The following is a 19,583-nucleotide window of genomic DNA, read 5'->3' on the forward strand; positions in this document are numbered from 1 at the left end:
CACTGCACAACAAAACCTTTCCAAAAATCCTATATTAAAATTGGCTAATGGGAGGGCAGGCGGACCACAGCCATGTCACTCTGATATAACCATAAACAAGCCACGGCCACGTCACTCTAACATAACCATAAACAAGCCAAGGCCACGTCACTCTGACATAACCATAAACAAACCACGTCCACATCACTAAGACAACATAACCACAAACAAACCACGACAGCGTCACTTTGACTTGACATATCCATGAACAAACCACGGCCACGTCACTATGACAACATAACCATAAACTACCACGGCCACATCACTAAGACAACATAACCATAAACAAACCACGGCAACGTCGCTATGACTAGACATAACCATGAACACACCACGGCCACATCACTAAGACAACATAACCATAAACAAACCACGGCAAGTCACTATGACTAGACATAACCATAAACAAACCACGGCCACATCACTCTGACACAACCACAAAAATAACCATAAACAAACTATGGCAACGTCACTATGACTAGACATAACCATGAACAAACCATCATGACGACAGGAGGAAACAAGGCTGAACATAGGGGGCATGCCCATATATGGGCATATACTGATAACTTCAGCGATCTCCATATATGGGTATAAAAGGGACAAGGACTGACAGATACAGAGATCCGGGTGTCCAGAGCCAAAGATCCGATCGCTATGCCCATATATGGTCATGTGCATATGGAACCAACCGACTTCAAACTCTGAGTGCACATCGGCAAGGACTCAAGGTATTGCGGTGCCCGGCTGCCCGCCGTCGAGTAGTTCGGATATCCAGACGTCCAGAACCGTCGATCCAACCAATATGATACAGACATCTCCATATATGGGCACAAAAGGGACACAGACAGGCGGGTACACCAGGTACTCTGACAGAGCAAATTAAAAAGAAAAGTGTGTATTAATTCAAGTGGTTAATTGTCATTCCCCCTTGAGGAGCCAGAGAGGAGGGGAAAACAAAGGGCCCCAAACAACAGGATATTTCTCCGCCGTAATGTGCACCACGTGTAATGAGCAGCGGAAAGGTCATTTGACACATTTCTGCCCGTATGAATTCATTTATTTCGAGCACTTAATTCTGTAGTCACCTCAGTGGCGTATTGCTTCACAGTGCATTGAGAGGGTGCATTACCAGAAGTGGAGCTTCAGAATCCTCCCCGAAGGCTGTTGCTGACTGCAGGTATATGGGAGGGTCTGAAGACTATAGAGAGACTCAGTCAAATGGAGTGTGGGAGATGCAATCAGCCCCTCTATCATGGGAAAATCGCCTCCATCACCTTCACTGTAATTGGAACATTCATTACAGTTCAGTAAAAATGCAAGGTACCATTAGATGGTCAGGTTCAAAGTGGGCTCCTAGAAAATGACAGACTTGCGGGGTCATGATATGGGGTCACAGTCAAGTAAATAATGGGAATTGGTCCCATGAGGCTTACACTGCAGAACCACTCTGCCAATAGTTACGCACCAAAATATTACTTGGAACAGGAGAGGAGAAGAAATTCAATCAGACAGAAAATAAATGCCCCCTGTGCCTCCTCAACGGTACAAATACCATTACAAAATCAAAACACAGTCTCCCATCAAATGTTTGGTACAAGGTGATGGCCTTGCACATTGCAAAGCTTGGGTGTAGCAAAGAAAGAAAGAAAGAAAGAAGGAAATGAAAAAAAGACATGTTAAGGACACTGTAATGAATAGAAGAATAGAAGAACTTATCAGGAAATCAATCGATTAAGGGCACTCATGTTTTCTAAACCTTAGACAGAGAGGATGGTATATGGATATGTATTTCAAACTAGAAAAGTGTGCTCCTCCTCGGAGCGCAGGTCTGTGCCAGGTCGGATTGCCTAGCTAGGGCCCGCAAACTGTGGTCATATAGCCATTTGGAATGGGATCTGAAAAGTCTAATTTATACATCTTGATCACATGACCCCAGATATAATGTGTACCGATTTGTGTGAGGTTTTGGATAGGAGTAGTAGCAAAAAGTGTGTTTTCAAGAAAACACATACCAGAAAATGTAATCTGGCACAAACAGGCCAATAAGCGTCATGATCCAAATAATCCAGGGAAAAAATATGTTGATTTTACGACCTACGGTTCAAGAGTTAGATGTGGCATTTTGTGCAAAACGGCCACCCCCACAAACTTTGGAAGCCAATCATAGCCAATTGGAATATAATATGAGAAATATGACAGATACGTCTTGATTACATGACTATAGAGATAACATGTACTAAATTGGGTGAGGTTTCTAGAAAATCGGTAGGAGTAGTAGCAAAAAATGTAGTTTGTAATTTCTTCCTTAGCGTAGTGGGAAATGATGGGAATGTGCGTGTAGCGTAGTGGGAAATGATGGGAATGTGCGTGTAAAGTTTCACGGCAATCGGACGCTGCGTTCATGAGGCATTTTGTTGAAAACGGGCCACTTCTGCAAACTTTGAAAGACAATCTTAGCCAATCAATCAATCTAAAAAATGGACAGATCTGTCTTGATCACATGACTATAGATAATGTGTACCGATTTGTGTGATGTTTGGACAAAATCTGCAGGATTAATATAAAAAAAAAGGTTTTAAAAAAATCGGCCTGGTGCTATAACAGGCCGATGTGAAAAATGCAGGGCAGAGGTTTTTCCTTGGCCTCTAGGGAGTATGCGTGCAAAGCTTCATGCTGATCGGTCCAGTTATAGGTAAAAATGTGAATTGGCTTTTATAGCGCCACCATGAGGCTCATTTGAAAAATGTAGGGTGGTATTTCTTCCTTGGCGTATTGGGAATGTTTGTGCAAAGTTTCATGGCTATCGGACACTGCGTTCATGATTTGAGGCATTTTGTTCAAAACAGACCAATCCTGCAAACTTTGGAAGCCAATTAGGATTAGGAAAAATCGGACGACACAGAACGGCACTGCATCAAAAATAACTACCGTTTCCATTACAATAAAGTATCCCCTCACACAACTCCCCTCCTGGAGGGAATCGACGCCCCTTTCTTCAACACCGGTCTCTGTTAACACACTAAAGTGTAGTTGCTTATTTGGGGCTTGTTTCCTAATGTTGTTGAAACCAGTGGTTCTTTAACATTTTCATGTCAAGGACCCCCAAATTACTATGTATTTGTCTGCAGGCCCCCGTCTGAAAATATTTTGTGCCAGGGACCGCCCATACAAGATTTGTTGTTAAAATGTTTTAACAACAAAAACATTTGTTTGTTGCTCACAATGCATTGTGAGCTTGTAGATCTGCTATTTTCAAATAGCCGTAGCCTAGTCGCTTCTTTAGGGCTTGATTGATTCTTTTTCTCGCTAAACCTGGCAATGCTACAGGAGACGCTAAACGCGAAAATATTTCATAGAAGTGGTAGACAACGTTTTTAGACGACACACAGGTCTTCATAACAATAGCGACGATTAACGTCAGGGTGAACATGGCCAAATAATAACTTAATAGCCAAACTAGCTCTGAGGAAGCATTTTAGCATGCAGGCTAGCTGGGCTGGGAGGCATGCGTTAATCCGACAGACCTTTTCTCCGACTATGTGGCATCCGCGTGCGGTTAGGGTTAGGGTGCGGGTTTGGTTTAGCCTATGTAGCCTAGCTGTCCTGCTATACTGAGCAAATTCTGCTTTATCGATCCACATTTCTAACATCAGTAACTAAACACCTCAGATACAAAATTACAACTATAAAAACAAACAGGCATCGATAGAAGCCGCGACTCGCGAACTAAAATATCTGTCTGAAGTTGTTGTGTTAACAGACACAGCTGTGTGGATTCTCCGACCAATCAGTAGCAGCAGCGTTATACTGCTTTGGTTCCGCTCAGAGCCTTCTATTAGAGAGTTGCGCCAATGAGGGGTCAGAAACAGCGTCGGTCACGTGGTTTGTGTAGCTGGAAATAGTGACAAGGAGCCGTCGACTTCAATGCATTCCATGAACTTCCGGTTTAGGGATTTGTCACTATTCGCCAATGTATGTGTATGTAGAAGACCTGGCCCGAAGAAGTGAACGGAGTTGGCGCAACTCTCTAATAGATGGCACTGGTTCCGCTTAGCCTTGCTATGACCTACCCAGGGCCAGGAGTGGGTACTTTTTAGGCACTCATTTCGTACCACTTTGACATCACTCTAACCAGCTCCTTGTAGTGGAAACGGTGGCACAAGTGGGCGGTGGGGTGGGGTGAGGCCATGCCAGTGGAAATTCGGCTTATATCTGTAGGAGTAATATCCAAAAATGTGTTTTGCAGAAATCTGCCTCCTGGTGGCGCTATAACAGGCCGATGTGAAAGATTTCTGGCAGAGGTTCTGCTCTGGCCTCTAGGGAGTGTGCATGCACAGTGTCATGCCTATCGGTCCAATGGTGCCGGAGACACACACACAAGGACGGACGGACGGACAGACATGGGTGAAACATAGTCTCGGCCACGCCTTCGGCCCGGTGGAGACAACTATGTGGTTGAACCTCACACACACACATCACCCCAGAGAAGATGTCAAATAGACTTAATACAATACTCAATATAGAGTCATGTGTAGATTGGGACTGGAGTATTTGAGATACAAAGGCTCCTGTATCAACTCATTGGATGTTACTTCCATCTGCCACTAGAGGCCTCAGCCTGTCAGCAAGTTGCCTCAGTTTGTTACAAAATGTAATATTTTGCTATTGCTTGGTTCATATTATCTGCAATGCTCCAGAGGCAGATTTATCACTGTACACCATAACGAAACTAAACCAAAAACATTTTGTCGACCAAAGGAGGAATATTTAATATGTTTAGGTTTGAAAACAGTTATTATTATTCTTGTGAGGGTTGTTTTATAAAACTTTGTTCTAGCCACACAAAGAAAGCCAAAAACAATAGCGCATGTGAATGTAGTGGAGTTCTTCACTAACACTAAACAAGCCTGAAGTCATAGCAGATAACATGATTTTAGATTCTCTTTGAAAGAGTTTAACAACCGCGTAACAAATCCACACATATTATTTCTTTCCAAAGCTCTCACTAATGACTATGTTTTTGCAGGAGAAAATGCATCAACATTAAATATGAATAAATACATTATGATGAAACAATTAAGCAATGGCCTGTGCACTGCACATGCAGACTTGAATGGGTCTGCAATACCGGTAAACAAATTAGAAACAAAATACAATGCTGTAGCACTGTATGAATGTAACATTATCGTCCTTGCTTCACACTGGACCTGAAGGGTAATTACTGAGTTTTTCATTTAGCAACTGATGTCGCAGATTACATAGACTTATATATTAATAAACAAGATACTTTTAAAGACCCCCTGTTTAGTGGTTCATCCTTAGAGAACCTATGGCCTACTGGCCTTACAGTCAGAGCTCTATATGAGGTGTGTACAACCTGAGCCCTCTCACCACTCAGGAGCCAGATTGGACTTCTCACTCTCAGCTACTCCGCATTATTGTCCATTATCACACTCTGGTCCATGTGTAAGGTGACACTGGTGCTCTGATGGAGATGCGACAGGGGGACCCAGACTGCAATAACTTATTATTAGCTTTTTTTTTCACACAGCTCCACTGGGCTGGATTTACTCTGGATATCCAGAGACCTTTGAGGGCAGTCCACTGTCACAACAGCAGTGTCCAGCAGTACAGTAACGTCCAGAGAGACACTGCTGTGTGGCCCAACACACACGCGCGCACACGCACGCGCACACACACACACACACACACACACACACACACACACACACACACACACACACACACACACACACACACACACACACACACACACACACACACACACACACACACACACACACACACACACACACACACACACACACACACACACACACACGCACACACGCAAAGGATCCATGGCTTTCTGTCTATAATCAGTGACGGGCCTTTTCCGATTAGGCTCAGTGTGCTGTCATTCCCGAGTGGGATTGTAGTACTTCATGTTCTCCTTTTGTTTCATAAACTGTAAGCACATTTCGCCTTGTTGTTGTGGTCTGTGAGAGTCATTCCTCAAGTAGATAAATAAAAAAGAAACAGAATAGAAAGTCAAAAAAAAAAAGAAAATCGTACACGTATTGCCAGTCACAGCACACTGGCAGACGCTCTGAGCAACAATTCATTCTATCAAAGTGCATTCAAATTCCATAAGAGAGAGTGCAGCACATCTGCTGTGTCTGTTTGATGTCTGATGTTCTTGTCCTTGGTAATGTTAACAGTCTCCCTTGTGACTGATGCCTTGCGTCCCAGCCCTGTTTATAAAACAGTCAGAACTTCCTTAAGGGACAATAACATCAGCCGAGCTCAATTATAGTGACATTTTGCTGACATGCAGATTGCCTCTCCTCAATCTTTTTATGTAAAACACTGATGTGCCAGTCACCTATGGATGGATGAACTTTGGGAGAATCAATGGTATTGATGAATCATAGATCATACAAGTCAACAAGACTGACATCAGGAGAATGAATGCATTGCATGGGGAAAGTCAATATTAAATTGTAATCATAATCGGACAAAGTGAGTTATGTATAATCAATAGCACAATTATGATAATAGAACTTGTCCTTGCAATACAAAAAATAAGTTCATTCAATCAGGCTGGATTGTGTCTGTGTGTGTTGAGTGTATGCATCTGCATTTAGTTCTGCCTCTTTGCTGTCATCTGCAGAACAATATAGCACTGCACATAACAATATTTCACATGGCTTAGTTAATGATAAGACTGATAATAAGAGTTGATTACTCCTTTAACATCCCATTGATTATACATGTATGAGTATAGCCATGTCCTCAATGTTCCAGACCTACAGTAGCTAGCTGTCATACATGTCTCATGTCTTGTGTACAGTATGTTTAGCGTGGCTGTCAAATTAATGTGGCAGGTCGTAATGTATCAACATTTTCACTTTGATTTAGTGACACATACCACCATGCTCCTGATATTGTCAAATAAGGAGAGGATAGACAGGCTCAACAACTTAAAAAACAGATGAGTTGAGTGAAATTAACAGGCACTGTAGTCCGAAAACATGTTTGTATGCTGCCCATGCCTAACTGAATAAAATATACAGAAAAGGACATTTCTATGAGTGCTGGTGATTCGTCTTCTGCTTGAAGTTTGAGTTGTGCTCGCATTCTCTTAAGTTATGAGGTTATGTTTTAGCCCAGTGTGTTAGAGGATATCTCCAAAAGATATGAACAGATTTGCATTCCAACTTTGTGGAAAAGGAAGAAGAATAAACTTTTCACACCAATTGGCCAAGGGGAGGTGTGACAAAAGGTCTACGTTTAGACCTTTAAGTAAAGTGACCATATTTCATACATTATGCTGTCTTCTATGGTGCTTCCCGTCATCTATGGTGCTTCCCTGTCATCTATGGTACTTCCTATGGTGCTTCCCTGTCATCTATGGAGCTTCCCAGTCTTCCATGGTGCCGCCCTGTCTTCTATGGTGCGTCCTATGGCGCTTTCCTGTCATCTATGGTGCTTGCCTGTCTTCAATTGTGCTTCCTAAGGCGCTTCCCTGTCTTCTATGGTGCTTCCCTCTCTTCTATGGTGCTTCCTATGGTGCTTCCCTGTCATCTATGGTGCTTCCTTTGGTGCTTCCCTGTCATCTATGGTGCTTATATATGTTTCTTCTCTGTCATCTATGGTGCTTCCTGTCTGGAGCTTCCCTGTCATCTATGGTGCTTATATATGTTTCTTCTCTGTCATCTATGGTGCTTCCTGTCTGGAGCTTCCCTGTCATCTATGGTGCTTCCTATGTTTCTTCTCTGTCATCTATGGTGCTTCCTATGTTTCTTCTCTGTCATCTATGGTGCTTCCTATCTGGCGCTTCCCTGTCCTCTATGGTGATATGGTGAGTGCATGTGTGGTGTACACCAAGAGAGAAAGGTACAGGCAGGGCAGGATTAACCCTTTATGGTGCCTGCATGGGGCTATGACTACGCTTGTTGCCCCCCCGGGCCTCCCCGATCGCTTCATCAGCGGGGTGATGAAGTGACTGCTTCATCAGCGGGGTGAATGGTGCTGCCGTCGCATTTTGCCACAGACTTAGTGTTAAGTAGAACTATTTCTATGTAAATAAACATTTATATTTATTTACTTTATTTTTATTATATTTCATAAACTGCATGTGCAGTTATCATTTTAGCATATATCATACAACACAATACAAGCAGTTGAGTTTCCAAAATATGAATACAATTTTACAGTTTCAACGTAACACTTTCAGTCTTTGTGAAAAGGGCCTGACACTGAAATCTTATCACAGTAGCGTGTGTGAATTTTATCACTCTGGGTTTGATTGCTAAAACCTGAATAGTCAAGACACACCCCCTCATTAACATATGGTTGAAGAAATACAGTATGTGAGGAAATACATAAATAGATAAGTAGGGAAATAAATACATACAATAAATTAGTACAAAAATAAGTAATTTGTCATACATATTGTGGGACACTGATCAAGGCCAAGACACAGATAGGCAGGGTACAAGCCCAATGAAGGGTTTTTATTCAACCTCTTAGCTCAGAGAGCTTCTTGTTATTACGTTATTTGGCAAACTTAAATCATAATAGGGAAATCAACATAAATTCCTCCCAGGTCTGGGGACATTTTCCATTCACATTCACATTTGGTGTTTAAAGCTCGATCCATCAGGTTGCCTATGAAAATAAAAGAGACATTCTTTTAGTTCTCAAATTCACACACAAAGTCATTTAACGGTGTAGGGAATTTAATGTGGGATCTCACTCACCGCCCGAAAGCACCTGTCCAGTCACCAGGAGAGCCAGTGGAGAATGAGGCAGAGTGGCTGCGCTTTTAAATGTTTGTGGGCCACACCTAACTGGCCAGCGCAGGTGTGCGGAGTTGGGGCTGATTCATGATGAGGACAGGTAGGTACCGCCCCTCTATGACGTGTCCCAGGCTGCGCTGCTGTCTGTCTGGCCTCTCTCTGCCTCTCTCCCACTGCTTCTCCCTGGTGAGGTGCTTACCTGTCGGGCGGCGCCCTAGTGAGACTCCACATATCCCCCCCCTAAGCCCACCGCCTGTGCCGGGGGCTTCATTTCCTTCCTCCTCATACATCCTGGACAGGGCGTCTGCGTGCGGGATGTCCTTTCCAGGCCGGTGCTCCACCCTAAAGTTGTAGTCCTGGAGTTCCAAGAACCAGCGCGTCACCCTCGCGTTCCTGTCCTTGTTTGTCGCCATCCACTTCAATGGTGCGTGATCTGTAATGAGAGTGAAAGTGCGTCCCCATAGATAGTAGCGGAGGTGGTGTATGGCCCACTTCACCGCCAAACACTCTTTTTCAACTGTTGCATAGTTTTTCTCGTGGTCTAACAGCTTCCTGCTCACATACGTCACCGGGTGTTCCTCGCCATCGATGACCTGGGCGAGGACCGCTCCAAGCCCGGTGCCGGACGCGTCCGTGTGCAGGAGGAACGGCTGGCTGAAGTCGGGGGCCTTTAACACCGGCTCCTCACAGAGTGCGCTCTTCAGCCGCTGAAACGCCGTCTCCGTTTCGTCCGTCCAGGTTACGTGGTGCGGTAGTTTCTGCCTGGTTAACTCATACAGCGGGGCTGCAACAGTAGAGTAATTGTTAATAAACTTCTGATAATATGATATTAGTCCGAGGAACGACTTTACTTGTTTTTTCGTAGTGGGACGGGGCCAGTCCCGGACGCGCTCCACCTTGCGCGTCTGTGGCTTCACACAGCCCCGGCCAATCGTGTAGCCGAGGTAGTCGGTCTCGGTCAGCCCGAGACGGCACTTCTTGGCGTTGGCGGTCAGCCCGGCGCGTCTGAGGGCCTCGATTACTGCGTCTAGGTGCTGTAGGTGTCGGCCCCAGTCGCAGCTGTGTATGACGATGTCGTCCAGGTAGGCTGCGGCGTAGGCGCGGTGCGGCCGCAGGATTCGGTCCATGAGCCGCTGGAACGTGGCGGGGGCCCCGTGTACGCCGAACGGCAGCACCGTGTACTGGTAGAGGCCCTCGGGTGTGGAGAAGGCCGTCTTTGCTTTGGCCCGGTCCGTCAGTGGTACCTGCCAGTACCCCTTGGTCAGGTCGAGGGTGCTGACGAACCGGGCCGGGCCGAGGCGCTCGATGAGCTCATCGACGCGCGGCATCGGATAGGCGTCGAACGTGGAAACGTCATTCAGCTTCCTGAAATCGTTGCAGAACCGCAGGGAGCCGTCTGGCTTGGGGACGATAACAATGGGGCTGGACCAGGGGCTGTACGACTCCTCGATGACGCCGAGCTCCAACATCTTGGCCACCTCTTCTTTAATCGCCACCCGTCTAGCTTCTGGAATCCGGTAGGGCCGTTGGCGCACCACTTTCCCTGGCGTGGTGTGTATGTCATGCCGTATGGCGTTCGTCCGTCCAGGCAGGTCGGAGAATACCTCTCGGCTCCGTCCCAGCAGCTCCTTGACGTCCTGGCTCTGCGCGGGGGAGAGGTCCTCTCCGAGGGGAACCGGGGGCAGGCTCGGCGGGGCGGACGTGGCGAGTAGGGCGGGTAGGGACAGCGGCGGCGCGGCGTTCCATTTCTTCAATATGTTGATGTGGTATATCTGGTGGCCCTTCCTCCGGCCGGGCTGTGCCACCTTATAGTCGACGGGCCCCATCTTCTCGACCACCTCATACGGCCCTTGCCATTTGGCGAGGAATTTGCACTCGCTGCTGGGAACGAGGACCAACACCTTCTCCCCCACCTGGAGCTCACGGAGGGTGGCGCCCCGGTTGTACGTGCGCGCCTGGTCCCGCTGCGCCTGCTCCATATGCTCCCGCACCAGGGGCCAGATCGCCTTGGCCCTGGCCTGGAGGCGCTCAATGTGGTCCACGACGCTGCGGTGGGGGGAGGGTTGACTCTCCCAGGTCTCCTTGGCGATGTCGAGCAATCCACGGGGTCTCCTGCCGTACACCAGTTCGAAGGGGGAGAACCCCGTGGACGCCTGCGGCACCTCCCTGATGGCAAACAGTACAAAAGGGATCAACTGGTCCCAGTCTTTCCCATCAACAGTGGTTAGTTTTTTCAACATTTTCTTTAGTGTCTGATTAAATCTCTCCACGAGACCGTCAGTCTGAGGGTGATATACAGAGGTGCGTATACGTTTCACTTTTAGCCATTTGTACAGCAGCGTCATAACCCTCGACATAAAACACGTGCCTTGATCAGTAAGGACCTCCTCGGCTATCCCCACCCGGCTAAACATCATCATAAGTTCGTGGGCCACGGCTTTGGCCGAGGCGGTCCGTAGGGGAATGGCCTCTGGATATCGAGTGGCATAATCAAGAATTACCAGAATGTAGCGGTGTCCGCGGCCGGACTTTGGCAGCGGGCCCACGATGTCCATGGCGAGACGTGAGAATGGCGTGCTGATGATGGGTAGCGGGACCAGTGGGTTGTGGAACGTGGGTCTGGGGGCGGACTTCTGACACTCCGGGCAGCCCTTGCAAAAATCTTCCACGGCCCGCTTAACACCGGGCCAGTAGAAGCGGGCTAGAATGCGCTCGTGTGTCTTTTTCACCCCCAGGTGAGCACCCAACTGGTGCGTGTGTGCTAGGTACAGGACTCGTGACACATATGATTTAGGCACAAGCAGTTGTTCTAACGTTTCCCCCCCCTCGTCTATCACTCCTCTATACAATAGTCCATTTTTAACAAGAAAGTACGGGGGCTTTAGTGTACTCACCCCGTCACATTTCTTCCCATCGATGGCGGCGACACTCTGACGCGCCATCTCCAGCGTGGGATCGCACCACTGGGCGGTGGCGTACTCCCCCCCCCTCGGGGTTCCGGGCGACTCGGGCCTGGGGAATTCGGCGAACGGGTCGGGGTCGCTCGCCGCAGTCGAGACGGCGCGGCCTGGCGGAGAATGGACCTCCTCTTCTCCTGCGCTCGCCTCCTCGTCGTCCGCTGCTGGGGCGCCTGGAGCCTCTTCTGGCGAGGCGCCGCTCTCGGAGCCGGGGGAGGTGGGCCGAAACGCCGGGCAGGCGTGTAGTGGAGCTGGGGGTCCGCTGCGCTCTGCGCGGCGGCGTCGTCGGTGGGGCGGCTTCTTTTGCAGGCCGGGCTTCCAGTACCGCTCGAATAGGACGCAGTCCACGCCGATCAACAGCGGCACGGGGAGGTTCGGCACCACCCCCGCTGGCACCACGGCGTCTCCCCGTGGTGTCTGGACCCGCAGCTGCGTCACCGGGTAGTGGCGGACGTCGCCGTGTACACACGACACGGGCACGGTGGCGGTGGAGAGGCGGCCTGCCAGGTCGGCGCGGACCAGGGTGACGGCGCTGCCCGAGTCGAGGAGCGCGTGGGCGTCAGCGCCGTCTATCTTCACCGGCAGTCGGGCGTGGCGTCGAGGTCCAGTACCGGTGTGCAGGCAGGGGCGAGCCGGGTCGGAGCTGGCGGCGGTTCCCATTGACACGTCGCGGTCTCGGTCGGGGCAGGACCAGGAAATGTGGTCGGCTTGGCCACATACATAGCAGCGTCTCTGCTGGGCGCCCCGGCCGGGGCCCTCGGCGACGGCCGCGTCGGTGCGGTTGGTGGACGGCGGTGGCGGCTGGGCCCTCCGGCGGTCACGGCTGGGTTTTTCGTCTGGCGCCGTCTTGGGTGCGTCAGCGCGCGTGGACCTCATCATCTCAACGCTGACTTGGTGATTTTCCAACAGAGCTACGAGGGCCTCCAGTGAGGTTGGGCTCACCTGCGAGGCGTAGCGGCGTGCGTCGGGCGGCAAGGATCGGATGCATCTGTCAATGACGATTCGGTCGATTATGGGTGGCTCTCCTCCACTCGTCAGCCAGCTGTGCGTGGTGCGTAACAGGCTCGCTATTTGGGGCCGAGGTGGCTGGGCCGGCTGGTAGGCCCAGTGGTGGAACCGCTGCGCCCGGGCGGGCAGGCTGTAGCCCTGGCTGGCCAATATCGCTTCTTTTAGCTTACGATAGTCTCTGGCATCTGCCATGGTCAGGTCGCGACAGACCCGCTGTGATTCGCCCGTCAGGAAAGGCGCCAGGAGCGAGGCCCACTCTGCTGCCGGCCATCTCTCCCTGGCTGCGGTCCGCTCGAATACCTCAAGATAAGCTTCTATGTCGTCGTCTGGTGACAATTTAGTGAGCACCTCCCGCGGTGCGCGAGTCGTAGAAACATCTCTGGAGATGCGGTCGATTAATTTTTGTACCGCTGCCTGTAAGTCAGTTTGGCTTTTCAGAAGCGCAGTTAAAGCGGTAGAGTGCTCCATGCTGTGGCTTCTTGACGTAGATCAGTGTACCCGTATTCTCCACCATATGTGGGACACTGATCAAGGCCAAGACACAGATAGGCAGGGTACAAGCCCAATGAAGGGTTTTTATTCAACCTCTTAGCTCAGAGAGCTTCTTGTTATTACGTTATTTGGCAAACTTAAATCATAATAGGGAAATCAACATAAATTCCTCCCAGGTCTGGGGACATTTTCCATTCACATTCACATTTGGTGTTTAAAGCTCGATCCATCAGGTTGCCTATGAAAATAAAAGAGACATTCTTTTAGTTCTCAAATTCACACACAAAGTCATTTAACGGTGTAGGGAATTTAATGTGGGATCTCACTCACCGCCCGAAAGCACCTGTCCAGTCACCAGGAGAGCCAGTGGAGAATGAGGCAGAGTGGCTGCGCTTTTAAATGTTTGTGGGCCACACCTAACTGGCCAGCGCAGGTGTGCGGAGTTGGGGCTGATTCATGATGAGGACAGGTAGGTACCGCCCCTCTATGACGTGTCCCAGGCTGCGCTGCTGTCTGTCTGGCCTCTCTCTGCCTCTCTCCCACTGCTTCTCCCTGGTGAGGTGCTTACCTGTCGGGCGGCGCCCTAGTGAGACTCCACAATATATACATTTATTTATGTCTATTTCTGTGCTTATTCATTCATTTTCAAATGTGCATCCTTGTTCTGAAAAGACACAAACATTCCCTTTTGGCCTAAAGTTCTCTAAAGCAGCATTTGATCAACTAATGGTCACAAAACTACATTGGATACCTTTAATGGATGTGATTTATTTTGTAAAATGTGCAACTATCTTAGCCTAGGTTTGTGTTAACAGACTATATATGGTAGAAAAGAAAAAGATGATTTAATTGCCAAAACAGGAAGACACTAAGAGCACGAGGAATACACTGAGGACTAGGAATAACAAGAACTGGAACAGAACACAGTAACAACATTTAAGAACTGGCAGGGAACACAAGGAACTTTGATTGATTTATTGAATACTAGTCGGAAATGTAAACAGCATGTGGTACAGGACAAGACATTAAAGCTAACACAAAAAGGTCCTGAGGACTGGTTTCCATTGTGGTCCTATGCATGCAATTCATCAGCATAGCATACAAAAATTATAACACAATAATAGATGTCATCAAAAAATACAAACACTGATGTAAAAAAGTAAGTGTACAAGTTTAGTTAGTATTATGTATTGACTAAACATATCACATCAAGCGTTACATTTTTTATTTTGAGCAGAGAAATTCTGCAAATCCGGAGTTATATATCTGTCTGCATGAGCTCACCAGGTCAGGGATGAAGTTGTGGAGAAATAGGCCCATAAAGCAGGGTTGGGTTATAAAAAAATATCCCAAGCTTTGAACATCTCACAGAGCAGTATTAAATCCGTCATCCGAAAATGGAGAGAGAATGGCACAACCACTAACCTACAGTACCAAGACAAGGGGCCGTCCACCTAAACTGACAGGCCAGGCAATCAGAGGAGCAACCAACAGGCCATGGTGAAGCTGCAGGAGCTGCAACGCTCCACAGCTCAGGTGGGAGAATATATCCAGAGGACAACTATTAGTCGTGCACTCCACAAATTTGGCCTTTATGGAAGAGTGGCAAGAAGAAAGCCATTGTTGAAAGAATATAGTCCCGTTGAACAAGACGCACTAAATATCACTACAAAATAAAACACAAGAAGACAAATCCTGACAGATAGGACATAATCTTGAGTCTTGACAATTGCATGGCGTTGGCGGAGGAATGCCCTCTACTGACGACAGCCTTTCTAGACGTTTACATTATTTTACTGATGACTTACAGTATAGTATAGTTTTAACAACATAGTATGATATGGCCTATTTTGTTTACAACATAGTAGTATAGCATATTTATGATGAAATTGTGTGGTTTTCTTTTTACCAACAGTATGACTTTTATATAGAAATAAAAAAACAGCCTGAGACATCAGTAATAGATACATAATTTATGACATATCTATGACACATGATGTGAAAACTGTTTAAAATTAGTGGAGGTACGTCTGTGGGCTACTGGCATTGTGCTGCATGTATACAAAGTTTGTCTATATAATGTATATTGAGCAGTAAGCTACAGCCATGGTTAGGGGATGTTAGCAATCCATTATTAGCACAGAATATCTGGTTTAAAAGTCCTGGATTGTTTTGGTAGCTTGGTATGACTATAGCTCAAAGGACCTTTGAAAAAAGTGGCGATTGATACAGCTCGTGATTTATAAGGGTGTATCTGCACTGCATGTGAATTGGCCTTTAAGCAGCAACAGAAGGGGCCAGCAAGAGACAACTGCTCTAAAAAGCTTTTGAACTCTACTATCATGGGGATGGGGTTACCATTAGGGAGTGCCACTGAGTAGGGTTGAAATGCTTCTGACATTCATCAGCTTCCCAAAGAGATGAATCAGAATCGGAATCAGTTTTATTTGTCACATCAGTTTACAGATGTAAAGCAGTGGGTGAAGTTATTTTGTAGTATTCTGTGAGAAGAGAGAGGATAGAGGATTAGAGGATTATTTTGTGTGTGGAGAAATCAAAACTTGCATGTCGATGTTATTTCCATGTTTACAACCTCATGATGATAGTTTCAGTATGGTGCAAATGGCATAAAATTGGGAGCCAGAGTGAGAAAAGGGTCAATTGTCACGGCCTGCACACTTTACAGGAGAGCTTGGACGGCCATGCATGCGACACAAACGTTATGCGAATCTCGGCCCGTAAGTGAAGCTGACGGGTCGGGTCAGCCAATCAGGGAAGCCGATGCATACAATCTCCACCAGAACACACAGAGAATTTCTGCCTCTTTCTCGGACCCGAGATCTTTTTTTCACATCTGTAAATGTGCGAAATCATGTGCGTGTGTAGCTGTCCTTTGCGTATCTCGACAACTGTTCAAACTCGGTATGTGCGGTGCATGGTGTCGGTTGAATCAGAGGTTCTCAAAAAATATATATACATCCACAAATCTCCATATATGGAGTACCCTAATGTCATCAATATGACATCATAGTAGCAGGCTGACAGATACAGATATTCGTGATTCTTCGGTTCTTGGAAACGTCAAGTTAAAAAATGACGGATTCGAATTTGCCGATAAAGTGCCTTCAAAACGGGTCTGTAGATACGGGGCTCCCTTAGTCCATATTTTTAGCGGCGCTAGCCGCTCTATACCTTTAGGTATAGAGCGGATCCTGCTCTATACCTGACTTTGTCCGTGTTCACCGTCAACGTTCTGATTGGTCAGACCCGTCAACAAAGTGATTGGTCAAGCTTCACGTGACACATGGCTATAAACACATTATAAACACATATCGATGACAAAATGTATCAAAGGCGCCGCTACCTTCACACAGGGTGTGATTTTTTAGTCTATGGTGTGGACTGGCCTTTAAACACTGAAATTGTCATATAGGAAAACAATATCAGTCAGTTTTAAACCCTCAAAGATTCCACAGAAGAAAAATAATGAACTTGCCACTTCATTGTTATCACAGATTGTTTAAAGACCATGTTTCATATGATCATGGCGTAATATTACAATATCCCTCACTTTTTCTTGTCATGTCATGCCTGAATTGAACCGAAATTAACCACTAAACCAAGATTAAACCAGATAAGATGAGATAAACCTTTATTGATCCCCAGAGGGATATTCAGGTGTCATAGCCAGTGACAATGAAACACAGGAGAGGTACCGGTAAGCCATAAGAGTCAAGAACCAAACCAAGATTTAAATATTAATCATAAAATAATAAGCTTAAAGGTGAAGTTTTGTTAAAATAAGTGTTAAATAGCTCTATATTCTGATAGAAATGTTGCTTGTGGGTGTTTGTTCAGTGACAGGGATCTCCCTGTCTCTCCAGCTCGTTAGTAATCAGAAAATGTATTTTCAGGTTGGGATACCAATTCTATTCAATGAGGAGAGAGAACTTGTACAGAATAAATGCAATTGGAAGTGATGACACAAAGAAGTGAACAGACAAAATCGGTACTCTCTCCTGGTTGTCTGAAATTGACAACCCACCTGAAAATTAATTTTCTGTTCATTAAAGAGCTGGAGTGATGGATGATGGATTAAGCCTGAGAATTGTAGTTGATTTGTAGGCGGCTCTTTATTTTATTCTTACTCTTTGAATAAATGTGTACCTTTTCACCATCAGTTGATACTTCATGACCATTATGAGTAAAGTCATGGTTTAATAATAAATAATTAAACACAATTAAATTAAACATAAAATTGCTTAATGCTTATAGTATGAATACAAGTAAATTAATATATTATAGCCTATCCACAATAGTAGCTTTTCACATTTATTGGACATTTTGTTATTTCCCCCTTTTAGTGTAGCCTATTCTTTCCAAAAAGTACACAAACTGCCAATACCATATTTAATATTGAACCTAAGGCAACTAAAACATTCATAAAGGTAATATAATAAAAGCAATGTGTTTGAATCTGCATATACATTTTGTTTTTATTAAATATATTTTTTTCAAGACAATCAACTGCGTGTTTGACCAGGCAGTATACATCAAGGTAACAGAAATAGTGTGAAATAGTATGGCGAGTATGACATAGAATACTGTCACCGGAATGGGGGATTTTTGCAATCTACTTTCCATTCTGGGAGAAATAATTCCAAGATGCAGGGTTGAGGGACCTCTGTGTGGAGTCTTGTGTTATTGTGGAAGGGTCAATAGCTGATGTGATAGAAGGCAGTAAGTACAACAGAGCAGCAACACATGCTTGTCTACACTCTACACATCATTGATGAGACTTGCCTGGAAAGGCTTCCTTCTCAGGCTAAACGGCAAACATACAAACAAGGTTCACCTCCTGGAAGAAGCCCTGAGGAGGATTTTACAGTTTCCAGCATTATGTCCATCAGGTGTCATCACAGAGCTTTTTGAGAAGTCCTCATTCACCTCATTCATCATTGTTCCAAGTCTGCCTGGACTCTCTCTGAAGCCAACATGGTCTTTGAGCTTTCTGGATGTTCAAATGTCATGCTTCTAGAGAAGGCAACTGGATGTTGCACCTTGTATGCACCCAAGAGGGTTAGGGTAAAGTTTACAACTTTCCCAAATAATAATATTTTTGTTTTTCATCCGATTGCCTCAAGTCAAGACCTTAAGATTTCCTCCCCACCATTGAAATGTTCGTGGTTTATTCAACTTTGTTAAACTTTTACTGTTCCTGGTCAAAAGTGACCACCATTTTGACTGAAATTAATGGTCCAGTAGATGGAAAACTGTCTCTCACACGTATCCAATGCACGCATGCACACACACACAAAGTCTGCGTCATACGTCATACAAAATATGACACAGCAGGTCAAATTGCTCACTCAAGGCTGCACAATGTCCAGAAGCACTTAGTGCGCAGTGGAGGCGAGACACCACAGGTGTCATTTAGACTATTCAAAATCCTGAAAGAAAATGTCATTGGTTCAAAAGCCTATTGTGGAGGAAAACATAATTGGTCTTGCAGCAATCAGATGAAAAACACTATATTTATGATATCGATAGAAAAAGTAGTGTTCTCTCAAATTGCAGAGCTTGACGTCAAGGCAAGTTTGTGAGAAAGCTGGATTGTTCTTGATGTAGCACAAGATCAAGATTCATATTTTTTTCATTCATACATCTAATCGTTGCATTAAAAACTTATTGCTATGAGCATACGTGGACACCCCCTGATAAAAATAAATAAAAACTAAACTGTTTTTCCATAAACATTTTCTGTTTGTTTGTTTGTTTTTTTAATATCCAGATGTGAGTGGAAGGCAATGAGCAATGCCATTTGGATTAAGAATGCCATGTTTGCTCTTGTTCTGAATAATTGCTTTGGGAGGAAGATGTGAATATGAGAGCTGATCTAGCTTTGTTTTCTCCCAGCCTTTACAGATGTGTGCTGGCACTATAGATCTGCCCACAGCCATTAGTTTGATGCCATTTAGATTCTCTGCCTAAATGTGCCCAACTTGAAAAGGAGATTTAAGACCACTTTCATCATGAAAGTCAAAAATGAGTTGAAGGCTTTCATTTTCATAGGGCAAGCAATCCAAAATAGACCATTTCCCCCCAATCCCCACACACACATGGTACAAACATAAAACACACAGATGCAGGCACAACAATGCTAAACCATTGGTGATACAATGATTGTAATATATTTCAAGTGTACATAGCTCTCTCTCTCTCTCTCTCTCTCTCTCTCTCTCTCTCTCTCTCTCTCTCTCTCTCTCTCTCTCTCTCTCTC

At 45.8% G+C, this 19,583-nt stretch overlaps 1 protein-coding gene across 1 annotated transcript; it reads right to left on the reverse strand.

The window, feature by feature from the left end:
• Positions 1-8,648: 8,648 nt before the first annotated feature.
• Positions 8,649-10,367, reverse strand: LOC311040080 (retrovirus-related Pol polyprotein from transposon 17.6). Its single transcript, XM_084050152.1, has 2 exons — positions 8,808-10,367; positions 8,649-8,715 (listed from the first exon to the last, which is right to left on the reverse strand). The coding sequence occupies exon 1, from the start codon at positions 10,313-10,315 to the stop codon at positions 8,894-8,896; it is 1,422 nt and encodes a 473-aa protein (XP_083906278.1). The 5' UTR covers positions 10,316-10,367; the 3' UTR covers positions 8,649-8,715; positions 8,808-8,893.
• Between the last annotated feature and the right edge of the window lie 9,216 nt (positions 10,368-19,583).

The sequence above is a fragment of the Gymnoscopelus microlampas genome, assembly GCF_963454915.1.
Source record: "Gymnoscopelus microlampas genome assembly, chromosome: 1".
NCBI lineage: Eukaryota > Metazoa > Chordata > Actinopteri > Myctophiformes > Myctophidae > Gymnoscopelus > Gymnoscopelus microlampas.